At 41.6% G+C, this 23296-nt stretch overlaps 1 protein-coding gene across 1 annotated transcript in view; it reads right to left on the bottom strand.

Moving 5' to 3' along the window:
• Positions 1 to 419: 419 nt before the first annotated feature.
• Positions 420 to 23296, bottom strand: part of capn15 (calpain 15) — a 64782-nt gene continuing 41905 nt past the window's right edge. The window contains exons 8-13 of the mRNA XM_034708409.1: positions 22631 to 22783; positions 17057 to 17218; positions 15324 to 15559; positions 13313 to 13482; positions 8390 to 8568; positions 420 to 5243 (exon numbers count right to left, since the gene is read on the bottom strand). Coding sequence (XP_034564300.1) covers positions 5066 to 5243; positions 8390 to 8568; positions 13313 to 13482; positions 15324 to 15559; positions 17057 to 17218; positions 22631 to 22783 — 1078 coding nt within the window. The 3' untranslated portion in view covers positions 420 to 5065. The remainder of the gene's footprint in view (positions 5244 to 8389; positions 8569 to 13312; positions 13483 to 15323; positions 15560 to 17056; positions 17219 to 22630; positions 22784 to 23296) is intronic.

Genomic DNA, 23296 nt, shown 5'->3' with positions numbered 1-23296 from the left:
GGTGGGGAGACTTTTTGGCCTGCGGCAGAGGGAGTGAGTGTGAGGTTAATATGGAGGGGGGGCTGCTGAGTGGGAGATGGACTGGTGACGGGAGGGGGTTTGCCTGGGAGAAAGAAGATAGGATGGAGGTATAATTTTAGAAAAGGGAGAGTGGGGTAGAGGGGTTCAGAGAAGCTGGAGAAACTGGAGAAACAGGAGCTAGGAAAATGAACAAATAAACTAACATGACATAAAAGAACTATATTCTGTAAAAACATGCTTGTTCTGCCAGGGAGAGGGCACTGTAAAGAGGCACTTCACAGGCCGGGAATGAGAGGAGGGAATGATAAAAACATAAGATAGTGGATGTCTTGAATCAATAAAAGTGCAGTGAACAAGTCAATCAACAGTTTGTTCATAATAATGACAATTGTTGCTTATTAATTTAAAAAAATTTATTTGGTCCATTGGAACCTGAGATTGAAAATTAAACATACATATTTTTGTACACATATATTCATATCCCCCCCAAGAAAAGATCAATAAAATATATATCACATTCATCAGAGTTCCATTTTTTCAGCATTAGGTTTCCTTTTTTTGTTTCTGCTATCATACTTTCATTTCTTTTTACAATTTTTAAAAGGGTCAGATCATTTTTTTCTATTTTTTAAAGTCTTTAGTGGCTTAAGTTTGCCGTCTGTACAATTTACAAGGAAGAAAGGAAACCCGACAAAGGAGGAAAGGAGAGAGAAAAGGCGCTCTGTGTGTGTGTGTGTGTGTGTGTGTGTGTGTGTGTGTGTGTGTGTGTGTGTGTGTGTGTGTGTGTGTGTGTGTGTGTGTGTGTGTGTGTGTGTGTGTGTGTATGCAGGCTGGTCAGTTCATGACCAGCTTTTTATCATCTGGCTGCAGCCTCTTCAAACAGCAGGGGGCGCCCAAGACGCACAGAAGAGTCACCACTACAACTTCACAGAAGAGGGTTTCTAGGACACCAGTAGGAGCCAAAATGACAATTATGACAAAAAAATAAAGGTATAAGAAAAAAAAAAAATCTCATGTAAATGTAAAGTGATCCAGCAATGACAAGTGCTTTTGAGGTGCCTTATCATTGCAGGTGTTTCAGTGCAGGTTTTGTTTCTTGTCAGACTAAATCCACAAAATATCACATTCCTTTTCCTGTCAATTCAGTATTCGACAATATTCATCAGACAAAATAGGCCTGCAATCACTTATACAAATAAATTAGACGAGTTCTCATAACAGCTACATGGCTGATCACACACGCACTCACGCAGGACATCTGGAAGTGGTCGTAACACATTTGTGTTTCTTTGGAAAATATATTTACAGTTTTTTTCAGTGATGTGTTTCATCCTCGAAACATTACACTGCTGTAGTAGTTTCAACAAGTAAGACTGCAAACTTAGGGACACAGTGCTGCTGTTTAACAACAAGGACATTATGTGTGAGATGCATCTTTCAGCACTTGTTGAATATGTTAGACTGTATATGGAGATGGATGACGTGACAGCTTCAAAAGTGAAGCCAAAACACTTGAAGCTCCTCCTATTGACTGGCTGCAGTACAGGTCACATACCACACTTGCGCCATGATTGCAGATGGGACATTTGTTAATTTTAAAATCACATTATCATCTTGATTTAAGTACAAGTGTTTCATTTTCTGAGAAGTTGAGTTGTAATTTGTTATTTGATACGGCTAAGGAGTGCAACGCCATGAATGACAGCTTGTTGACAAATACTGCTCCTCGGTAACAAACACCTAAATAAAAGTCACTGACCTTCATTTAACCTTCAGTGTCTGCTTTGGGCCGACTTAGTAAACCATTACGCCATAGACTGTGCTGACCTGAGGGATCCTACTGTTTAATCAGTAAATTAAAGCTCCAGTAAGGATTTTTTCGCTGGTTATGAAACACACTGAAATGAATCACTGATGCCTCTGGATGACTTCTAACAGCTAAGGCCATCAGAAATCAGATGGATTATTTCTTTAAGATTATTTTCATTAGTGCTTGTTATCGTTGCCAATGAGTAGGTCTCAGGAACTTCAGGAGCTGCAAGCCTTCGGATACATTTTCAAAGGCAAATGATTACTCTAAGCGATGAATTAGACTTTGAAAAATCTGCAGAATGATATTTTTTCAGTAGACACTGCTTACACGTGTACAGGACAAAATAATCATAGAGAAAAGGTCTACCATTTTGTCCATAGAGAGCACAACAATCAACAAATTGAAAGTTGCCAACAGGAGCTTTAAATGTTTGTGTTCTTTTGGGGGGAAAGGCAGAAGGGGTGGGACTTTAATATTGTGGCTACATCAGCTGATTCCTACTGCATTAATCCTGGCTCCAACGTCATAATTAGCACAATATGTCAGTACCCATCGCAACAAGCATTTTGGCTTCATTTTTGAACAGCAGGAAGAGTTCGAGACATGTCATCCATCGTTATATACAGCCTGTAGACCTGAACTGATTCATCTCATAGTGTTTGAACTCTGAATGATCTTGACATAAAAAAATTTAACATATATGTCAACTACAAAGTGAGCTGTGTGAACACTTACTGTAGACACTTTGCTTGTCAGCTTCCAAGTTTGTACCACATAAGAGTTAGTCATCAACTTTTTCCTGACACAGTCTCCCCCTTCATCCTGTTTCCGTACCAAATTACTTTTTCCCTTCTCTCCGATAAAACATCTATGTGTGGACTGATAAATCCTAAACGATTTAGGATTAATGGCTTTTTTTTTTTTACACTGGAGAATTAGAAAGAAAGAAGCAAAAGGGACCTTTGTAAAACAGCTGTAGGCCAACCATCCTTTGAAACAAAAGAAGTGCGCTGCTACTAAACCAAACCCCTCTCAGTGTCACAACACGTCTCAGGGGTCCCTTCTTTCTCCTGTTATGTCTGCACTCAGTCTGACAAAACACTAATTTGTCATTACACAAGGATAGCGGTGCTGCTGCTAATGTGGCGTCAGTGTATTCTTGTGGGAGGGCAGCCCAGATGCTCGTGCTGCACCCGAGCAAACAAAAAACAGTCCCTGACCTCCTGAAGTAAACTCGATAGCTCCTCTTAAGAGCTCCCTCATGGCAAAGTGACTGTTCAAACAGCTCCTCTTAGTACGATTAGGCGTAAACCGACAACTAACGAAAGTGTGAGGAACACACAAATACTCACTGACCTTCAAGTACCAAAACAGGAGTGTAAGATGCAGCATTAACTCACCCTTTATCACGTCTAGAGGCAGGGAAGTTGCTCCCCGAGTGTGGATTTATGAGTAAAGATATAAAGTGAAGTGTGTGAGTAAAGCCAGCGTGCCATGCCTGAGGGGGAGAACGCCAAACCTGGTCAAGTAATGACTCGCCTCCAGCGTTTAGACCCCAAACTGAGGCTGAGTGAAAATGAATTAAAGTGAGATGGAGACAGAAAAAATAATATCATAGTGGTTGTTTCTCTGAATGAAAAAAAAAAAAAGCAACAATTGAATGTTAGTGAATCGAAGCATGCAGGCGGGAATACTATTACTATGTGCCACAGTTTCATAACAGACACACTGCTCTTTACACCACAGCAAGGCTGGCAAGATGCAGAAATGCTACTCCAGCTGTCTGGGCAACACAAGCTTTAAGATTAAACAAACTCAAGTTAACTTCAGAAAGTTCGGGCCCAGTTGTTTAAATGATTTAATCTGGATAAGAATAATTCAGATTCAAAAATTCCCTTGTTTTCTTTCCAGGATCATGTAGTCTATCCAAGTTTTATTCAGGGTTCTCTGAATGGATTTGTCATGCTACAAACTTTGTCCACAGGGCGCGCCAAAATCCACATGAACGGAAAGATCCTCACATCTGATTTAGATCACATTTTTTTTATGCTTGCTATTCAATATTTTTTTTAACTTTAAAGTCTTATTTATCTACTATGTCTGTCTGTCCATGCATCCATTATCTTTACCGCTAATCCTATCCAGGGTTCTGAGGATTTTGAGCCAATCCCAGGTGTCGGGGTTACATCAGTATAGTGATTCGGCAAGTAGCTGTTAAACTTAAAAAACAATATCTAAATTAGAAACAACCCTGTAGAGATGTTTTCTGTTTGACCAGTCTAAAAAATTTCAACATTTTTTTCTTGTAATCCTGCCTCAATCCGATCAGGGTAAACCTGAGTTTTGGGATCACAGTTATCCCAATCCTGGGATGTGGTAATCCAGAATTGATTATCTCTCTGGTTTCATAAACTTCTTGTTTCTTTTGACCAACCTGATTTTAAGATCTGGTAGCTTTAATGTGATCAGATTACTCATGAACAACTGGGCCCTGGGTTTGGTCCTGAGGAAAGGAGGGGCACTGGACATTACTGCAGTGATGGAGAGTGTGGAGACACAGTACAATGTAAATAATGGCTTCTTCCACACAAATATGGACAAGATGGAAACAAGTTGTGTATAAAACACATAAGACCAATGTGTATATCCTCAAATAAAAAAATAACGTATGACTTTGAGTGAAGGAGAAGTTGGCTCATTTGAAGTACCGTACAGCAAGATAACCTCCCCCTGAAGTCTCCTGCTTTATTAGCTGTATTTGTGGACAATATAGGGTTAAGTGTATGATCCTTACAGGTGATTGGCTCATAGGTTGTGGGCCGGGTAAATGGCTCAGTAGTTACGGCACTCCACCCTGTTTCTCTGAGAGCAGGGGATGACATCTGTCCCACGTACAGCGCTCGTACCAAAACATTTTAAGTAGTCTGAACTGGATCCTGGGTGAAAAATGTTCCGCCTGCTTTCAGCCCGCTTCCCTTATTTCATCCAGACATGGCACATCAACTTGGCAAGGGAGAGATCTTGCAAGGTCGGATGAAAACTTTAGCATTTATGGAGCATTTTAAAGCACAGAAATTCTGCCCCATAATGCTTTACATTCAGGTGTGTATCATCCATCTCTCTCCGTGTCTCAGGGCTGCACACACCGCCTGCCCTCCCTCGCCTTGTTTTCCAGTGGTCTGACACTTAATTGGACTATAGTCTGTGTGTGTGTAAGTGTGTGGGCGCTCGTCATAGAGGCCTGGGTCGGTGCAGGCCGTCAATGTCTGGGGTGAGCTGGGGGCTGTGCGTGGCCTTGGTGGGGGTCCAGTCTCCCAGCGAGGCCTGGGCTGCTTTGCGGTGAGCCAGGCGGTGGGTAATGGAGAAGCCGGCATTTCCTTCCAGCTGGGAGAGCACCACCAGCACCTGCCTGCAGGGGGAGACAGAGAGCATTGGAGTAATAACTTCAGCAGCTGTCACCGTTTTTAAATCTGTTTAGGTTCAGTTAAAGGTGACACGTTATGCTCTTTTTCAGCAATTTATATTGGTCTAAGAGGTCCCCAAAACATGTCTTTAAAGTTTATTGCTCAATAAAACACTTTGAAATCAGATTTTGGTATGCCTGTAAACCCCTCTTTTTCAGCCCTGCTCAGAACAGGCTGTTTTCAGTGTCTGTGCCTTTAAATGTCAATGAGCTCTCTGACCACGCCCCCTCAGGAAGTGGATTTGGCCTCAGTTCTCCAGCATGTTGTTCTAATGTTTACATGTAGCATGCATAGACATGGCTGCTCACAGACCCGCGTTACTTACACCCTCTGAATTTGATCCAGAATCTGATCCTGACGGAGAGGCGCCTGCAGCAGGACCTTTCTGAAGGATTGGTCACAGATTTTGTGTTTCTTGTTGTTTTATTTGTCAGTATGTCAACGTGCGTCTTGGTACACAGCTACGAACATGTAGCTATGTCGCTATGCGCACTAGCGCTAGCACTTTTCCATGAAAAATAAAAATCATCCACTAGATCTTCAAATCTGCAGACATGGGGAGTAAAACCGACCTTTGTGTTTATTAAGACAGCCTACAACTAGCACGCCTCCCTCCTAAGCTCCTTGTTAGCACACATTTGTGCAGGTAATGAGAAACAGAGGCAGAGTCAAGGGCTGAACAAGCTATGACTTCCGTTACAGACCGGAACACGTGACGTAAAAAAACACTGAAAACTGAAACGGCTCATTTCAGCACACATTTACAGTGAGTCGTATTGACCAATCATGTTTCAGCAGGCTTAAGTGTACATAGGAATAACAATCTGTGTGGAATTCAAAAACAGGCAGAACGCACACTGCTGCCAGTGATCAGTAATCTGATGACTATTTGTATCTTTAAACAGATATCTTCACACAAGTGCTGCAAACAAAATGTTCTAGATTAAACATTTCAACCTGAGTGACAAATCTGCTCAACGCCGTGTTGCAAAAGTGCAACAGCGGTTAGATTTCCTGAATTCCTGGAATGCATCAGAAATGACCCATGAGACCTCTGTTCAACATTTCAAACTGTGGCATCTTCTCCTCTTGTGAGGACAGACCAGACAGATTTGGAATTTTGACTTTGACATGCAGATATGTCAACATGTTTGATAGCTTGTAGCCACAGACATGACCAGGTGCTCTGAAATGGTTGTGATCCCGTCAGAATCCTGCAGAACTTTAGTCCACTGTTGATTCTGATCACACAACAACCAAAGTTTTTAATGCTGTTAACAGTTTTAAATCAGTGTTCAGAACTTGCTAACTTGCCTGAATGAAGGGAGGAAGACGTTGCTTCTGTTGCCAAGATGCGTTCGCACATTTTTGATGACTGTCTTTTCAAGTAGTTTTTAATTATGACTGTCTGAGTTCATGTATTTAGTTAAGCATGTGAGTGTTTAGTGTTTGATGCTTGATCTGTATTAGTTCTTCACTACTTAATAATCTTAATTTAACATTTTTTATTCTCTTAAAATAAGTAGTAGGTGAGAGTCTGTACTCATATATTCTGTGAAAAATAAAAACATAAAAGGCAGAATGACCAGGAAAAAGAGTAAAGGCCAAATTCCACCAGATCCGTGTCCGGTCCGTCTCCGATCTGTCACGGCTCTGGATCTGATTGGTTTCTATTCTAGTCGATGTGTTAACCCCCACCGGATCCGCTCCGATGTGTTCCAGCTGCGTCTCTGATCCGGCAGGTCGAAACGCAACGGATCAGATACGCAAGACTTCTACTTTTGCCGGATGCCGGAGCACGACGCATCAATTCAGCACAGAGCAGATGGAGCAGGACAGGAAGTCAGGCACCATAACAAAATAAAAAAACTGGTTCATTTTCAGAATAAAACATTCTGTGTTATCGTTGGATCGTTTTTAACTTAACTATGACAAAGTAATGTAATTTAAAGCGGAGCCAGGCCTGGAGTCATCAAGTCAGAGGCTTTCAGAGGCTGGTAAAGACAACATGGACGAGGAGAGGAGGAGGAGAATCCTTGATTCAGTGATTGCCGTGGGAAAACCTCGGTCACATGACTCCAGCTGTCCGGCGGTCCTGCTCCTTGCTGCGTTCCGAAAAAGCAACCGACGGGTGTTGACGGACGAGAACGCACGGAGCCAGACTGCAGTGGATCGAGACAGACTGGACACGGATCTGGTGGAAGTCCTGTGTAACTTTTATGACCCCTCCTCCCCTGTTAATGTTTTTAAAGTGTTACACTAACTAGAAAAGTGTCTCCGTCAGCAAGACTAAAACTGGGATTTGCAGATGAAAAGGTGATTAATCAGCACTCTTTCGTATCCTGTTTCCTGATTCAGTCTATTTTGGAACAAGATTAGTCAAAACGGTGAAAGAAAATTAGCAAATGAGAGAAGAAGATAATCACACCTCTGCAGTCTTAAGCATTCGTTTACTAAGCTGCAAAATCATTTTACCTGAGACATGACTGTGTAATAGCTGTGATGTTGCAGCACTGCCTTTTTTTAAGAGAGTGAACTTACACAATGTTCTTCTATGATGAGAGAAAATGACATTAAAGGTCCTCGTGCTTGGTGACTTTTTACAGTTGTTTGTTTCTCATTTTGTGGGACATAAGTTGGAGGGATAAGGTTGTAAATTCACATAGAGATAGGCTGAAGATGTCTCTACATGGGTCACAGACATAATGATGTGTGGACGGCTCCACTGTGCTCTGTTGAGAAGGACCTGCAGTATTGTATCTTCTTTAATGGGCAGAGAAAATTGTAGACCAACAGAGGCAGAGTCAGTTTTATGTGTTCTGAGATGAGCATATGGTAGATTAAGAAATATTGTGTGATAATCCTCTGAGATAGCTGGTCATATACAGTTAGTGCATATATGTGTGCAGATATAATCTAAATTGGATGGTTGATGCACCTGCACCAAATGTTCCCAGAGCATTTCATATCTGCACTTCTGATCAGTTTAGGTTATTGCTTTCAACGCAGCATAAAACCGTAGGCGTGTAACTGTAAGCAAGAGAGAGAGAGAAGGGTGAGGGTGAGGTGCACAAATTCTGCATGTATGTACCTGTGCAAAGGTGGCACGCTGTCGATGGTCTTGAGGCTTCCCCGTGTGGACACCACGTTGAAGCTGTCAGTGCAGTCACAGGAGACGTGGAGGTAGTATTTAGGGTGGCGGTTCTCAACCACCACGATGAGCCCCGCCCAGCCATGAGTCAGGTAATAGCACGTCATACCCTCGCGCCCCTGGGAGCACACACACAAACAAATAACATGTAAGTCAGGACCCCTCTATCAAACCTGTACTGCTATAATGACGAATTTCCTAAACTAGAAAACGTATGTAATTTAAAGCTCCTGTGAGTAACTTGTTGTTTACATCAGTTTAGTTCCCCCTGTGGACAAAACAGTACCTCTCATCTATTTGCTGATTTTGACCAGAAGATGTATAGATAGTTTTTTATAACCCAAAATATATCCTTCCTTCTTTTAACAGCCTAATGAATCACTCACTGAGACTCTTCACTTTGGTAACTGTGCAAAGACAGGCTGTTTCCTTAGCATACAGTTAATCACTTCTGCTGACACCTTCCCCCTGGTAGTGGTTTCAGACATGAAAAACAACTATAAAGAGATAATCAACTTTTATACTGGTGATCTGGTTTGCTTCTGGAGCTCATAAAGGGGCACCAATATTAATTTCTGTCTTTTTTTATAACCTGCTAATAGCTTCCCACAGGAGCTTTAAATTCATATGATCAAGTGATTGACTCAAGAAGTCCAGAGCGGTAAATCTCCGCTGTGTCTCCAAAGTAAACACATCCAGGTGCTCTGGACCAATGAGAGGCACTGAATAACTTCAGGATTAAGGAACACATCTTATGGATGACCTTAATATTTGTTTAGGGGAGTTTTTTGTACTAAGTAATGGTTTAATAATACTGCAGAAATACAGAGGGAAAAAAGTGGTATAATGGTTTATGTGTAAAGGGAAGTTTGTATATGTGAAGTATAGAGTTGTGGATGGATATGGGAAATTCTTTATCTGTGATTGTGTCTCTTATGTATAGTAAAGCTCCTATGGAGGAGTTTTTATCCCATTTTAAAACTGACAGAAATCAGAAGTGGCGGCTCTACGTGACTCACAAATGCAAACAAACAATCTGCAACAAAACTGACAACTTCATTCATTTTTAATGCTTTCAACCACCGCTGCAGGGTAGGTGTCATATGGCACACTGCCAAAAAAAAGCTGTGGTGAAATTTCAAGGTGAGTCATTTGTTTGTCTGTTACAACCAAGTGGCAACCTCCAGCCTCAAAATATGAAGCCCATGCTGAAGTGTTATAAACCACATACAGTGGGGCAAAAAAGTATTTAGTCAGCCACTGATTTTGCAAGTTCTCCCACTTAGAAAGATGAGAGAGGTCTGTAATTTTCATCAGAGGTACACTTCAACTATAAGAGACAAAGTGTGAAAAAAAAATCCAGGAAATCACATTGTAAAGAATTTATTTGTAAATTATGGTGGAAAATAAGTATTTGGTCAATAACAAAAGTTCAACTCAATACTTTGTAACATAACCTTTGTTGGCAATGACAGAGGTCAAACGTTTCCTGTAAGTCTTCACCAGGTTTGCACACACTGTAGCTGGTATTTTGGCCCATTCCTCCATGCAGATCTCCTCTAGAGCAGAGATGTTTTGGGGCTGTCGCTGGGCAACACGGACTTTCAACTCCCTCCACAAATTTTCTATGGGGTTGAGGTCTGGAGACTGGCTAGGCCACTCCAGGACCTTGAAATGCTTTTTACGGAGCCACTCCTTTGTTGCCTGAGCGATGTGCTTGGGATCATTGTCATGCTGGAAGACCCAGCCACGTTTCATCTTCAATGCTCTCACTGATGGAAGGAGGTTTTGGCTTAAAATCTCACGATACATGGCCCCGTTCATTCTTCCCTTAACATGGATCAGTCGTCCTGTCCCCTTTGCAGAAAAACAGCCCCAAAGCATGAGGTTTCCACCCCCATGCTTCACGGTAGGTATGGTGTTCTTGGGATGCAACTCAACATTCTTCTTCCTCCAAACACGACGAGTTGAGTTTTTACCAAAAAGTTCTATTTTGGTTTCATCTGACCACATGATATTCTCCCAATCCTCTTCTGGATCATCCATATGATCTCTGGCAAACTTAAGACGGGCCTGGACTTGTACTGGCTTAAGTAGGGGGACACGCCTGGTGCTGCAGGATTTGAGTCTCTCTCGGCGTAGTGTGTTACTGATGGTAGCCTTTGTTACTTTGGTCCCAGCTCTCTGCAGGTCATTCATCAGGTCCCTCTGTGTAGTTCTGGGATTTTTGCTCACTGTTCTCATGATCAATTTGACCCCAGGGGATGAGATCTTGCGTGGGGCCCCAGATCGTGGGAGATTATCAATGGTCTTGTATATCTTCCATTTTCTTACAATGCTCCCACAGTTGATTTATTCACACCAACCTGCTTGCCTATTGTAGATTCACTCTTCCCAGCCTGGTGCAGGTCCACAATTTTCTTCCTGGTTTCCTTCGACAGCTCTTTGGTCTTGGCCATGGTTGAGTTTGGAGTCTGACTGTTTGAGGCTGTGGACAGGTGTCTTTTATACAGATAACCAGTTCAAACAGGTGCCATTAATACAGGTAACGAGTGGAGGACAGAAGAGCTTCTTAAAGAAGAAGTTACAGGTCTGTGAGAGACAGAAATCTTGCTTGTTTGTGGGTGACCAAATACTTATTTTCCACCATAATTTACAGATAAATTCTTTAAAAATCCTCCAATGTGATTTCCTGGATTCTTTTTAAAATTTTGTCTCTCATAGTTGAAGTGTACCTCTGATGAAAATTATAGACCTCTCTCATCTTTTTAAGTGGGAGAACTTGCAAAATCAGTGGTTGACTAAATACTTTTTTGCCCCACTGTATATCCGAATTCACAAAAGACGATCTTTGCAGCATTAATAAACATGTTTACAGCCTGAGTCAAAAAACGACTTGGTCCTACGTAGCTAATCTTTCTATCGGCACACACTGTACGGGAGGTGATTTTTTTTCTAACGCGACGGTTCAGAAGATATTAAGATTTTGAGTTTTTGCCCAAATAAGGACATGACTGACTTGACTCCTGGACGGGAACACATAGCTGTTGGCTAGGAGGCTCAAACTCCGCCCCTTTACCTCACACTCTGCCTGGTTGAGTTCCGCATTTCCAATATGGCTGCTGCCGCCGATGGCTTAAAACAGCGCTCAGGAACAGATGGGTGACGTCACAGATACTACGTCCATTATTTATACAGTCTATGGTGCCGATAGAGAAATTAGCTAATCAGATCAAAACCGTTTTGTACCGGGTTGTAAACATGTTTATTGTAACTGTAAGGATTGTGTTTTTTGAATGGGTGTGTATGTGGTTTCCGGTACTTTCGGAGCCAGCCTCAAGTGGACACTCGAGGAACTGCAGTTTATAACACTTCCGCATGGGCCTCATAGTTTGAGACCTGAGGTTGCTGCTTGGTTGAAACCCTTGTCTGCAGGAGAATTAAACTGGTTCACAGCCTGGTACAAAGACAGTTGAAGCCTCTATACCTCAGGTCTTGATTTGTGGGGGGGGCATCACTTCCTTGTTTCTGACCATTAGGCTTGTACATTCAAGAAGAACCATCCTGCTTCTTCAATTATTAAAAGACATAAAAGTTTGCAAGCCACTGCCAACAGCTGTCCTTTAAAAAACCCTTAGTCATTGCTTTTTAACATAACTGCAATGTAAAATAAAGGCCTTTTTTAATTAGCACAAACCCTTTAATGTGCCACGTGTTGTTGTTTGAGGTAGACTTGCATTTCACATGTTTGTGTTTAACCAACTAATGACCCCTTGACATGCAGTGAGTGAAGTTAGTGCCCATGGTACTGCATAGTATTTGTGTATGCAGATTAAATGAGAGCTCATGTAGTTCATCTTGTGTGTTTAATTTCTCTGCTCATCTTCCAGTTTGTATTCTAAGAGCACGTTTTACGTGTGCCCAAAGTGTGGAGGGTTTAGAGTGTGATATATCATCTGATAGTACACCATGGTTAAAGAGGTTTTTCCTCCGATACAACATATCTCAAGGCTGCACTGCATTCTGGTCTGTCGGGGCCTCTATCTGCAGAGAGACTGATAGGTTTCTGGCAGTCTGACACTTGAATAACAGCGAGTAAAAGAGAAGCCGTTTTCTTTAATGGACCAAAAGGAATAACACTTATGTGCTCTTGTTTTATGACTGAGAACTGCTCAGATTATTTATTAATACGTCTTTCAAACCACAACTGTTAAAACACTGCTCTTCGTGTAGTGTCAGCCGTGCACTCATGAGTGCTCGGCCCACCTACCCGGAACAGTGGACTTCTGGAGAGCTGAAAGACTTAACAAAGATGATCTCAAGTGTTTAAAAAGCTCCATCATCCTCTAAAATACCAGCCACTTTCATGGAGCGCTTTTCAGGAGAGCCAGAATAATTTGCTTCCTTGGCTGTGTGTGTGTATGTGTGTGTATGTGTGTGTGTGTATATCTGTGTGTGTAGGAGAGATAATGTGCAGAGCACGCACTCTCATGTGTAAAAGCAGAATGGGATTCGAGACTCTGCTGAGGAAATCTAAAGCGTTATCTCAAAGTGGCTTACAGAGCTGCAAGCATTCTCTGGCTTCACAAGCATATATAATATATTCAGAGATGAACAAACTGTGTGTGTGTGTGTGTGTGTGTGTGTGTGTGTGTGTGTGTGTGTGTGTGTGCGTGCATGCGTGCGTGCGTGCGTGCGTGCGTGCGTGTGTGCGTGCCTGCGTGTGTGCGTGCATGTGTATGTGTGTATTGTGTCTAGGTGTGAGACAGGGTGATGTGAGGGCAGACGCAGCAGTGAGAGCTGTGGAGTGAGGAAGCAATAACAGATTTTTAACACAAGCCTGGATGGGTTTGTTGCTCTCACCTCGTGTCTCTCGCCTTTGTTTTCTGTCAGGAGGATGATGGCGTCGGCTAGCGTGGTGGCGGTCGCCTCCACCTGCTCCACCATCACCTGTCTGGAGCTGTAGATGGCGAGGATGTATCCGGGGAAGTCCTGGCTCGGCCGCCGCGCTGCTCCGCTGGTGGGGCTTGAGACTGGAAAGAAGACATCGGATCATTGAGAAGAGTTTTCAGATGAAAACTAACATTGATGAGGTACGTTGAAGCGGTGAGAAACTTTTAGTTTGCATGGATTTTGAAAGTTTCATTCGGCATCCACAAAGATCTAAGAGAAAGTAAGCCTCCATAATGAAGTGTAATAATTTCAAAAAAAACTTTGCCTGGTCTCAATCTAAGTTCACTTTCTCAAAAAATATTTGAAGTGTTGAGTCTTCCTTGAAGAAAAAAATGTTAAGTTCAAATAACTCCAGGAGTCCAGCTGAAGTTAAATCCAAGAAAAACTTTATTCACACATGCATCTGAACAAAGTGAGCTGATCCTCTACCGCAGACCAACTCAAGAACAAAGACGTTACAGTGATTTTTATAGAAAAGAGTAGTGGGAATGTTTGGCACAAAAGGTCTTAAAGACATGCCTTATCTTCATTTTACAACATTTTGATTGGACATCATGACCATAATTCTTCCTATGGTATGGGCAACAACTGACAGCTACATCATCCCACTCACTGGGAGATATAGGTGCCGAATGTTGGTGAGTCTGTGTCGAAAACAACCATGACCGAGTCATGAACCCTAATTGAAAACAAATGTGACTGGATCATTGGACCCATCTCTCGGCATCTTAGTAGGGAGAGGGGTTGCCCTTATAAAACTACTGACAGGGACTTTCCAATGTACCATTGGAGACATGGGAAGGCGCAAGTGCTCTCCCAGTCACAAACTGTGGCTGTGCGCAGGTGCATAGGGAGATTTACATCCCTTATCTTGCAATGGCCACGTTTGGCCTCCCCAATGCTTCCACAAGCCTGCAGGTGTAATATGATACTCACACTAATGTGTGTGTGAGAGGAGAGGTTTAAATGAGAATATAGAAAAATACACTACAATAACTTAAAAAACCTTGCTCAAAAGACAGCTCATATTGTTGTAAGACATGCTTTGAGTTACATCTCAACAGCACATGAGACAATCAGTTTAGCCCATCCCTTCATGGCTGCTATAACCTTGCAGAACTCTTAATATCACAGCAAGCACTGAGCGAATAAACTCTACCTTAAATGAGATGTATCTATTTGTTATCAAAAGCTGTAAATACAATGCTAAATGATGGATCTGTGGCATTATCTCAAGCCATAAAACTCCTCCTCCTATGCTCATTAACCCGACACCGAAATAGATCAGCAGCAGCTCAAACTCCCACTCCCACAGCAGGGAAAGGGCAGTCATGTTGATGCTCTAGCCGAGTCCAAAATAGCCAAATAGCTAAATGCAACTTCTTTTCATGTAGTCATGGTAATAACGCATACTTTTGGGGATACGTGGTTAAGACCATGACCCTCTCCTTAGACTATCATTGTTTACAGTCTTATTTGCAATGCAACAAGTGAGATGGAGTTGGGAGGCAACGTGTAAGAGCACACTTGCTGTGCTTACATGCATATGTCTATTCAGAGAGGTCAATAAAAGATAAACCTTTGTTAGATGACCACTGATGAGTTCCAGGATTGCATTACATGGAATTACGTTCTGCTCCTCTGCTCTCCTCATGAACTGTACACAGCTAGTGTACACTGAAACGCTGGGATTAAAACTATTCAGTCTATGATCAGACACCAGATCACTTCTGAAATTCAGCATTCTTCTGCATTATCAGTAGAATCCTACAGACCCTACATTATTTAGGTCGAAGGATACTGATGTTCGGATTGACTCTGAGACACAACTGACTGGCTCTCTCGATAAATAAGCAAATTAACAAATCAAAAAGGGGAGACACAGAAGCCCTGCTGATGCACATTGTGTCGGAACACCTACCGGGTGTGGGTGGACCTCCTGTCGCGCTAACATTCATCTGCCAGTGATTGAAGGCGCAGCAGACGACGGCGTACTCCCCTGGCTCCAGCATCACATCGCAGCCGACAAACTTCTTCACCGCTCGCTTGCTGTGCGCCAACAAGCGGCCCAGAGTCAGCTTGTTGCCGCTACCTAGGGAGGCTCGGAACACCATGATACAGAGGTCCAGCAGGTGGCTGTCGGCCGTGTCGGACCGCCTGGAAAGGAGGACAAATTAAGTCTTTAATATAAGTGTGAGCAAAATTGGTGTATGCAATGTATAGAAGAAGACAGACGATTCAGATCTCTATGTGCAATGCAATCCTTTTATCCCTTCAATATATTGTAATTCATCTGAATTCTGCCGCAGGGGTTGTGGAGAGGTCAGGGACCTAATTCCCTTACTGGGTATACTGCTTTAAATAGCAAAAGAAAAAAAAACTGACTGATGTCAAACCACCCTTGCATAATGCAATATGGAGGGAGAGAGCAAACAAATGTTTACCACAGAGAAAAATCACAGGAAGATTGCAGCAGAAAACAATTGTGTTTGCTGAAAGATGGGCCACAGAGATAGAGAAAATGTCAGGTCTGACAGAGACAGTTTCCGTGTGTGAGGAGGAGCTGCGTGTGTGACTGATGGCAAAGCAGAGACACACAGCAGGCAGATGAAGGGTGGCTGCGTACAAACGAAACCCAGCTCCTTCCTGCACGTTTGTGTGGAACTGTGGACGTGTTTTTAAATTCTTCAATGTGTCACTGCTTTGAAACATTTAAAAAATCATGCTCTGTTTCTCTCTTTCAGCACTTTGCTTTCATAATCAGTGCTCACTCTCTTCACTCCCTCTCTATCATGGGCAATTTTAGATCGGATGTTTAGGGGTGCTGAGCCGGGCAAGATAAATTTCACTGTTTTGTACATTTTAATGCAATTTCATTCCCACATTTGTGAAAGAAAAGTACAACACTTTTTGGGAAGGTCTGTGACTAAACCATCAAATCCCAAAAGAGAAATGGATTGGAATCATAAAAGAAACATATGGTAACCCTAATTTCTGGGGAAAGATAACTCATTTTGATACAGCAGCTCCTCAACATATACATACACAGTATGTATGTTTATGGAGTAAACCAGCCCCCCATAGTGGGTACCAAAAATACCAAAAATTGACATTGGAGTTATTTTTTGGACTTTTATTTAAAATGCAATGCACAACATGTAAAATGCAGTGGAGCTGCTGTATTTTTGTTGTTAAAATATTATGTTTCAACCAAATACTGTATGGTTTTGAAACTTTTCTAGCTGGTTAAAAAGGACATATAGTTAAAGTAAATTAAAAATCTCATAAATTTTAGGGGTGCTGGGATTCAATGGATGTATTTCAGCCCCCCCCCCAAAATGGGCTAGAACCGCCTATGCTCTCTGTTACCGACCTCTGCTCTGTCTTTTGCTTGCACATAGTAGCTGAGCAGTGACATTTACGGCAGCAGAGATGTTGTGATTAAAATAATTTGAGGGAAAGATATGGACGTTTTTAATCAGTTTAATATATTAATGTGAAGGGTAGGAAAACTGATATATAATTGTGAAAACGAAACCATGATACTTTGTTGTAACAATATTTTTGCACAGTATATTTCCTTCTCCTACAAGTCATATTTTCTTCGTATAATGTGAGCAAAAACAAATGAATATACATCCTCGTCCTGTTTACCTGCTTCCCTCCTGAAAAAGAGCAAACTCCAACGCCGTCCTCTCGAGCACGGTGAGCGCTGTGACGGTGACCGGCCCGCTCGCCTTGCTGGGGAAGCAGCCTTGCAGCCTCACTTCCTGCCAGTCTGAGTGGATCTTACAGATGTCCACAGAGTCAAAGTATCTGTGAGAGAAGACAAACGAGAAGCCTTTCTAAGCATACAAAGGATTGCAGAGAGAGAAAATTTGACCTGCTGCTGCTCCTGTGAAGCCTTTTTGTATGCAGCACAAACAGCTCTTTAACAGTAGCTTAGCCTCTGTAGGTGCTGCTGTACAAACAGCATTTACCTCGCTAACATATCAGACCTCGTTCTTCAAAGCCCAAGCCCTAAGGAGACGTTCTCTTTCACACTTTGAGACTGTATTTCAGTGTTTCATCACTTCTTCACCTGGCTCTGACATCTGTCTTACATGGGGCTTTTGTCTTCTTGACAATCAGGAAGAAAAGAGGAAGACGAGGTTGAAGTTTCACAGCAGGTTTTGATCCTTACAGATAAATAAATCTGCAGTTGCTCGTCATGTCTTTCTGAAATGGTTTTAATAACCAACATCAGTTCTTTGTCTGCTTTGTGAATATGAGTCAGCGTGAGCGCCTTGATGTTTCTCCAACAAGCTGACTACTTTTTCTTTTTCAAAGAAGGCTATAGGTTTGTCATACAGCAGAGAGCTGAGATTATTTTCCTGTCAGGGAAAACAATAAACAGTCAGAAGACGGATGGGATTCTGGTGTGGAACAAATATATTTTTCAGGTTTGAGTTGTACAGGAGGGCGGCTATGTTATTGATCCTCCTGGACTTAATGCAACTCGGATTTTGTTAGACACAGGGAGCATAAATAACCGATACACACACTCCATTCATTTGAGACAAGTATTCTTATGTGGTGGACATCACTGAGCTCACTTATTGCTAGTCTTAAATCATGTTTTCACTAACATTTATTACACGTGTTAAATTCTTGACTCTGATTGGTCAAAACCCAAAAACTATGATTCATTCTCAAAAGCAAAAGGGATGCCAGGAACAACCTGATCACACATGTTAGATCAAATTAACCCACGCAAAGAAGTTGGACACATTTCACCTCCACCTGTTGACACTGTGGCAAAAATGTTCCCATTAACTTTCTCAGTTGGTTATCATTGGGGCAAAACATTTTACTTCTCAGAGTCCTTACTGGACGCAGGTGTGAGAGCAGCCTGAGGAGCTACTTGGCCCAAACCCTCTTTGTGGAGCACACTCCTGCCCTGCATTCCAGGCAACAGTAAGCAAGTAAGTACATTTTATTTAGTATAGCACCTTTCATAGAATAAAATACACAATGTGCTTCACAGGAAAAATATTCAAATGAAATCATAAACATTAAACAGTAAAAGAAACAGACAGTAGCATAATTAAAACATTAGCCTGTACAAGGTGAGTCGAAGGCCTGTTTAAATAAATGTGTCTTTAAGAGTTTTTTAAAAGTGACAACAGAGACAGCTGAACGAATATTTACAGGAAGAGCGTTCCACAATGTTGGTGCCACCACTTGAAACGTAGCGAACTAGACGAGAGCATTTCTAAGCTGCTGATCTCTAAAAAGTAACTTAAACCATAAGAAGAAGTGTTAAAAGCAAAACTATTAAATGTGTGAGGACAGAAAAGTCAACCTAAGTATTCCTGCAGAAGGCCCGGTCAACTTCCCAAACTCGACCATTGATGGAAATGTTCATTTTAATGTGAATGATAATAAATAAGCAGGCTACTATTTTGACCTGACCATGAATTGAGATGTTGAGTATAATGCTAATTAGTACCAAAATGAGGCTGTTAAAAATCTGTTGCCATGGAAGTGTTCCAACAGTGGACTCTCAGAGACTACCTTTGTAGCCTTCAGGGTGAGACAAGACCGGGGTCCTGCTCCCCCTGTCAGGATTCTGATTTAAAACTGACAAATCTTCACAAATAGAAATAAGATGAATCTCGTGACAGATTTTGCTGCAGTAACGTTTTATAGACTTATACTTTTGGATTCATGTCTTCAAATCTGAATGGAAAGCGGGTGAGTTTTCACAATTAAACAACCGTTAAATTCACCTTTTTTATTCAGTTATGTTCCTTTTCTTCATTTGTACAGTCAACCTACTTATCATAAAAACTTTGAGTTGCATCTTTCATACAGGTAAGCAGAGTCCCACTACAACTCTTATTTGAGCTTTTTAATAAGGCCGATATGGTTTGTCGATTTACAATCAAAGTAGGGCTGTCAATCGATTAAAATATTTAATCACAATTAATCCTATGGTTGTCCATAGTTAACTGCTGATTAATCTCAAATTGATCGTACGTTTTTTTATCTGTTCAAAATTAAACATTTTGAGTTATGTTATGATGCATGAGCTCAACACAAAGTGGTTGAGCTCATGCATCATAACAACAGACGCATTGTCCATGCGTCTCCGTTGCAAACTTTCCAGCGTGGTCTGCCTCTGGCGAGGGGGAGGGGGGCTCTCTGCTGCTACTGTATGCTTGGCCAGCAAGTGGTATTTGAGACTCGACGTACTCCGGTGGTAACTGAATTCACATCGTCAGTAAATGCAGATAACTTTGGTCTTGTCCAGAGAACCATCTGGCAGTGCTTTAAAGCTGAACTTGCCACTAAAAACACCCTCTTTATTAATTTCTGCTTGTCATCCATAATGTTATGTTACTGCAGTATCGACTCCTGATTTCCCAAACTACGGGGTGGACCGAGGGTCATACACAGAACGTGCGCGCATTAATCCTGCGTCAAATAAATTATTGGCATTAAGGATAATCTGAATTAACTCGTTATTATCACGTCAATTTCGACAGCCCTAAATCAACTATAAAGACAGTTTATCAGTTCTGTTTTTATATGATCCAAAGTATCTCACAGAAGACTGAAAAGCTGTTAAAGAGACAGAAAAATAAAGATGAATAAATAATGAGTATGAATAAATGAAAGATTAAACTGAAAAAGATAAAAAATAGAATAATTTAAACAGAATAAGATTCAAATACATAAAAGGCCACACTTTAATAATCAAGTCTTGTTCCAAACTTTGGTTGAAGTTGGTTTGGAATGATGTTTTCTTAAGAATCTTCAGTGTTTATGTGCCTGCGTTAGGCAAGACAGTAAAATAAACTTCTTAATTGTCTATTTATGAAAAATGTGGTTTGCCTTGGTGGAAGGAGTTTAGCTTTTATTCTGATTTTCTCAAACATATATGAGGTGCATTCAAAAGGAGCCAGTTAGGTGGTTTTGGCAGCTGATTAGGATACCTCTCAGATGACTCAGGGTAGGCCCCGTGCTCACTGAAGGAACTATATATCCTATCTGGTTTAGGATAGCCTTTGAATCTCCTGGGAGGGGCTAGACAGTGTTGCTGGGGAGAAGGATGTCTGAGTTGACTTGCTTAACCTGCTACTACCGCAACCTGACCCCCGGTTGAGTTAAGGAAAATGACTGGCTGGGTATCAGGTGAGGTATGTTAGCATACACAGAAGACCATCCAGAAAAAAGCATCAGTCAACACAGAATGCTGTGAGTGACTGAGTGACAGGATTCTTCTAATATGACAAGACAGATTGAGAGCCATGACGAGTCTGAACCTCGGCCTGCCAAATCCTCCGACAACAAAGGCAACCACAAGGAGAAAAAAAAAAGAAAACACAATGTCATAACAACACCATGGTGTGGGGAACAAATGTATGATGCACATGTCAACAAACACAACGTACTCAAATCAACAACAAAAACAAGGCTGTCACTCTGTTTGGTGTCAATACCAGATGGTCAGCTAAATCCACAAAGGCATAGATTACTGAGCCAATCGTCATCTGTGGCAGATTATGTGACTATCATGAGATGATTACAGGACATTTGGAAAGTTTAGAACAATGCAGAGGTAGTGATGTTTTCAGAGAGGTATCATGGTAATTCCTTTTTGTTGTAAACTTAGCATAGTGTAGCATGAGCCAAGAATACACCTATTTAGATTTGGAGTGAATCCAATTTACAAATGTCAAAATTTCTCTTTGAGCATGTTTTTGTAAAGGTACTGTTCTTAAGGATGAGCTGCCAACATTAGGAGGCGGAGTCAGTAGGGTCGTCCCTCAATTGGCCCAGCTCCTGCTGTTCGTGTGCTGAGGTGTCCTATGGCAAGATGCTTAACCCAGAGATGCCCCCGGTGGCTGTGCCAGTGTGTGGATGGGATTGGTTAATACGATGTGCTTTTAACAAAGCAGCCTCTGCCATCTGTGTGTGAATGTGCTGTGCAAATGTGCTGTGTCATGTAAAAGCCCTATGAGTGGTCAGATCACTAGAGAAAATGCTATACAAACACAGTCCATTTACCATCCTCTCTAAATCATTACAGCTCAGAAATTAGATTTTTTTGTGCATATTTACATGAAAATATTGTTTTTGATTCCAATAAATGACATAAGGCAGTGGTGTCCAAACTTTTTTCAAAGACAGCCACATTTGATGTTGTCAGAAAACCTGAGGGCCATTGGCTCTGACTGAGACTCAGGAATCATAAAAGTTATATAGGAAATATCTATTTATTTACAATTATTTAACATTTTTTCTCAATAAAACAGTAACTAGGTAGTCCTCTGTTCTCCACAAGCCACGTAAACATTAGCAAACTTTATCTTCTTCTGGAGGAAAATGTTTTTCATTAGGGTCGGGACATGTGGGAAAAAATATTGTATCATTATTTTCCTATGGCAGGATCAGATCTGGATTTCATCACACTTCTATTTCATGTGGTTTTTAAGACTTTTCTGACCAGCAGACAACATTTTAAGAACTAAATAATTCTTGTCCCGCATTCTGAACTATTTTTATGCACCAAATTTTGCCTTTTCTGCACAATTTCATAATTTTGATCTTGTCTTGTGTCCTCTTTTGTGTCTTCTGAACTTTAAGAGTTCACCATGAACATTTTCACATCATGATAAAAACATTAATTTGAAAAACCTGTAAACTTAAGAGTTCTTGTGTTTCCTCCTAATTATATTCTTGCAGAATATCCAGAGCTTTGATCTTATAAAAGTAGTCCATATGAAGCGTTTTGAGACGTTTCTGGATCGACTTTAGTTTTGTTTGTACGCTTGAAAGAAACTGCAAGTGTACAGATGATTCAGATTGTGATTAATATCTGTGCTATAAATAACACAATTTAAGATGGAAGCTTAGGGCAATAATTAAATGGACCTTGGGCCGCGATTGGCCCCCGGGCTGTACTTTGGACGTGCCTGACATAAGGGATATAAAAAAATATTTTCGATGAAGAAGTTTGTGATAAAGGAGCAGCTAAGCAGCTGAGCGACACTTTAAGATGACCAAATCCATGAACAGGGGGTAAGAGAAATGTTTAAGTTTAAGTGATGTCATCATTGTCGCATCTGCACCCAGTTTCAAAAGGTAAACAAACCCTGAAACCATTTCAGAAAAGTAGAAAACAAAGACACAAAAACAGTTCAAACTTAAAAAACGCTCCACATTAAACATGATTCTTACTTTATAAAGTCGGTGTACTCCATCCAGAAGACGCCCTCGCTGCTCCCGTGAGCCATCAGCTCGTGACGCAGGTGCTGCGGCCAATCCGTCCACTCGTCCGACCAGTTGCCATTCCATGAGAAGCGACCCCACGGGTTGCGCAGCCGCAACAACCTGAAACAGATGACAAGCAGGAAGAGACATTTGTTAACGGACAGAAGAATCCAACAAGAGGGTCAAGTTAAAGTGCGTGCTGTATCCAGATCTCTGCACTGATATTGCTCCTCTTATGGATGATGGCCTGCTTTTTAACAACCCATTTCATTTGACTGCCTCCTTCTTGCAGTGAAGAGCTTACCATAGAAAAACATAGAGGGGTCCCCACTGTCGAGAAAAAAAATCATGCAGGTGAATCAGTGTTTCCAAGCTGCTTCTGTTTCATCTCCTCCAGGCCACCAGCAGGAGGACTCCAACTCATTTTAGATCAAGAGCTGAGTCCCAATCTTCCACTCCGATTGCTCCATGGCAGTAAATTAAAGTGGCTCTGTGTGGCTCTCGAGCAAATTGCATGTGGGATTTACGGCTCCTCTCAACTTCCTCCCACAGGTAGGACAGAAGAGGGTTCTATTGTGTTGACTCACAATGCTATCATGATCAAAGCGATCAGATGGAAGCAGCATGCACCTG

The sequence above is a fragment of the Notolabrus celidotus genome, chromosome 18, assembly GCF_009762535.1.
Source record: "Notolabrus celidotus isolate fNotCel1 chromosome 18, fNotCel1.pri, whole genome shotgun sequence".
NCBI classification, from domain to species: Eukaryota; Metazoa; Chordata; class Actinopteri; order Labriformes; family Labridae; genus Notolabrus; species Notolabrus celidotus.
This window is presented reverse-complemented; position numbering and strand designations above follow the sequence as displayed.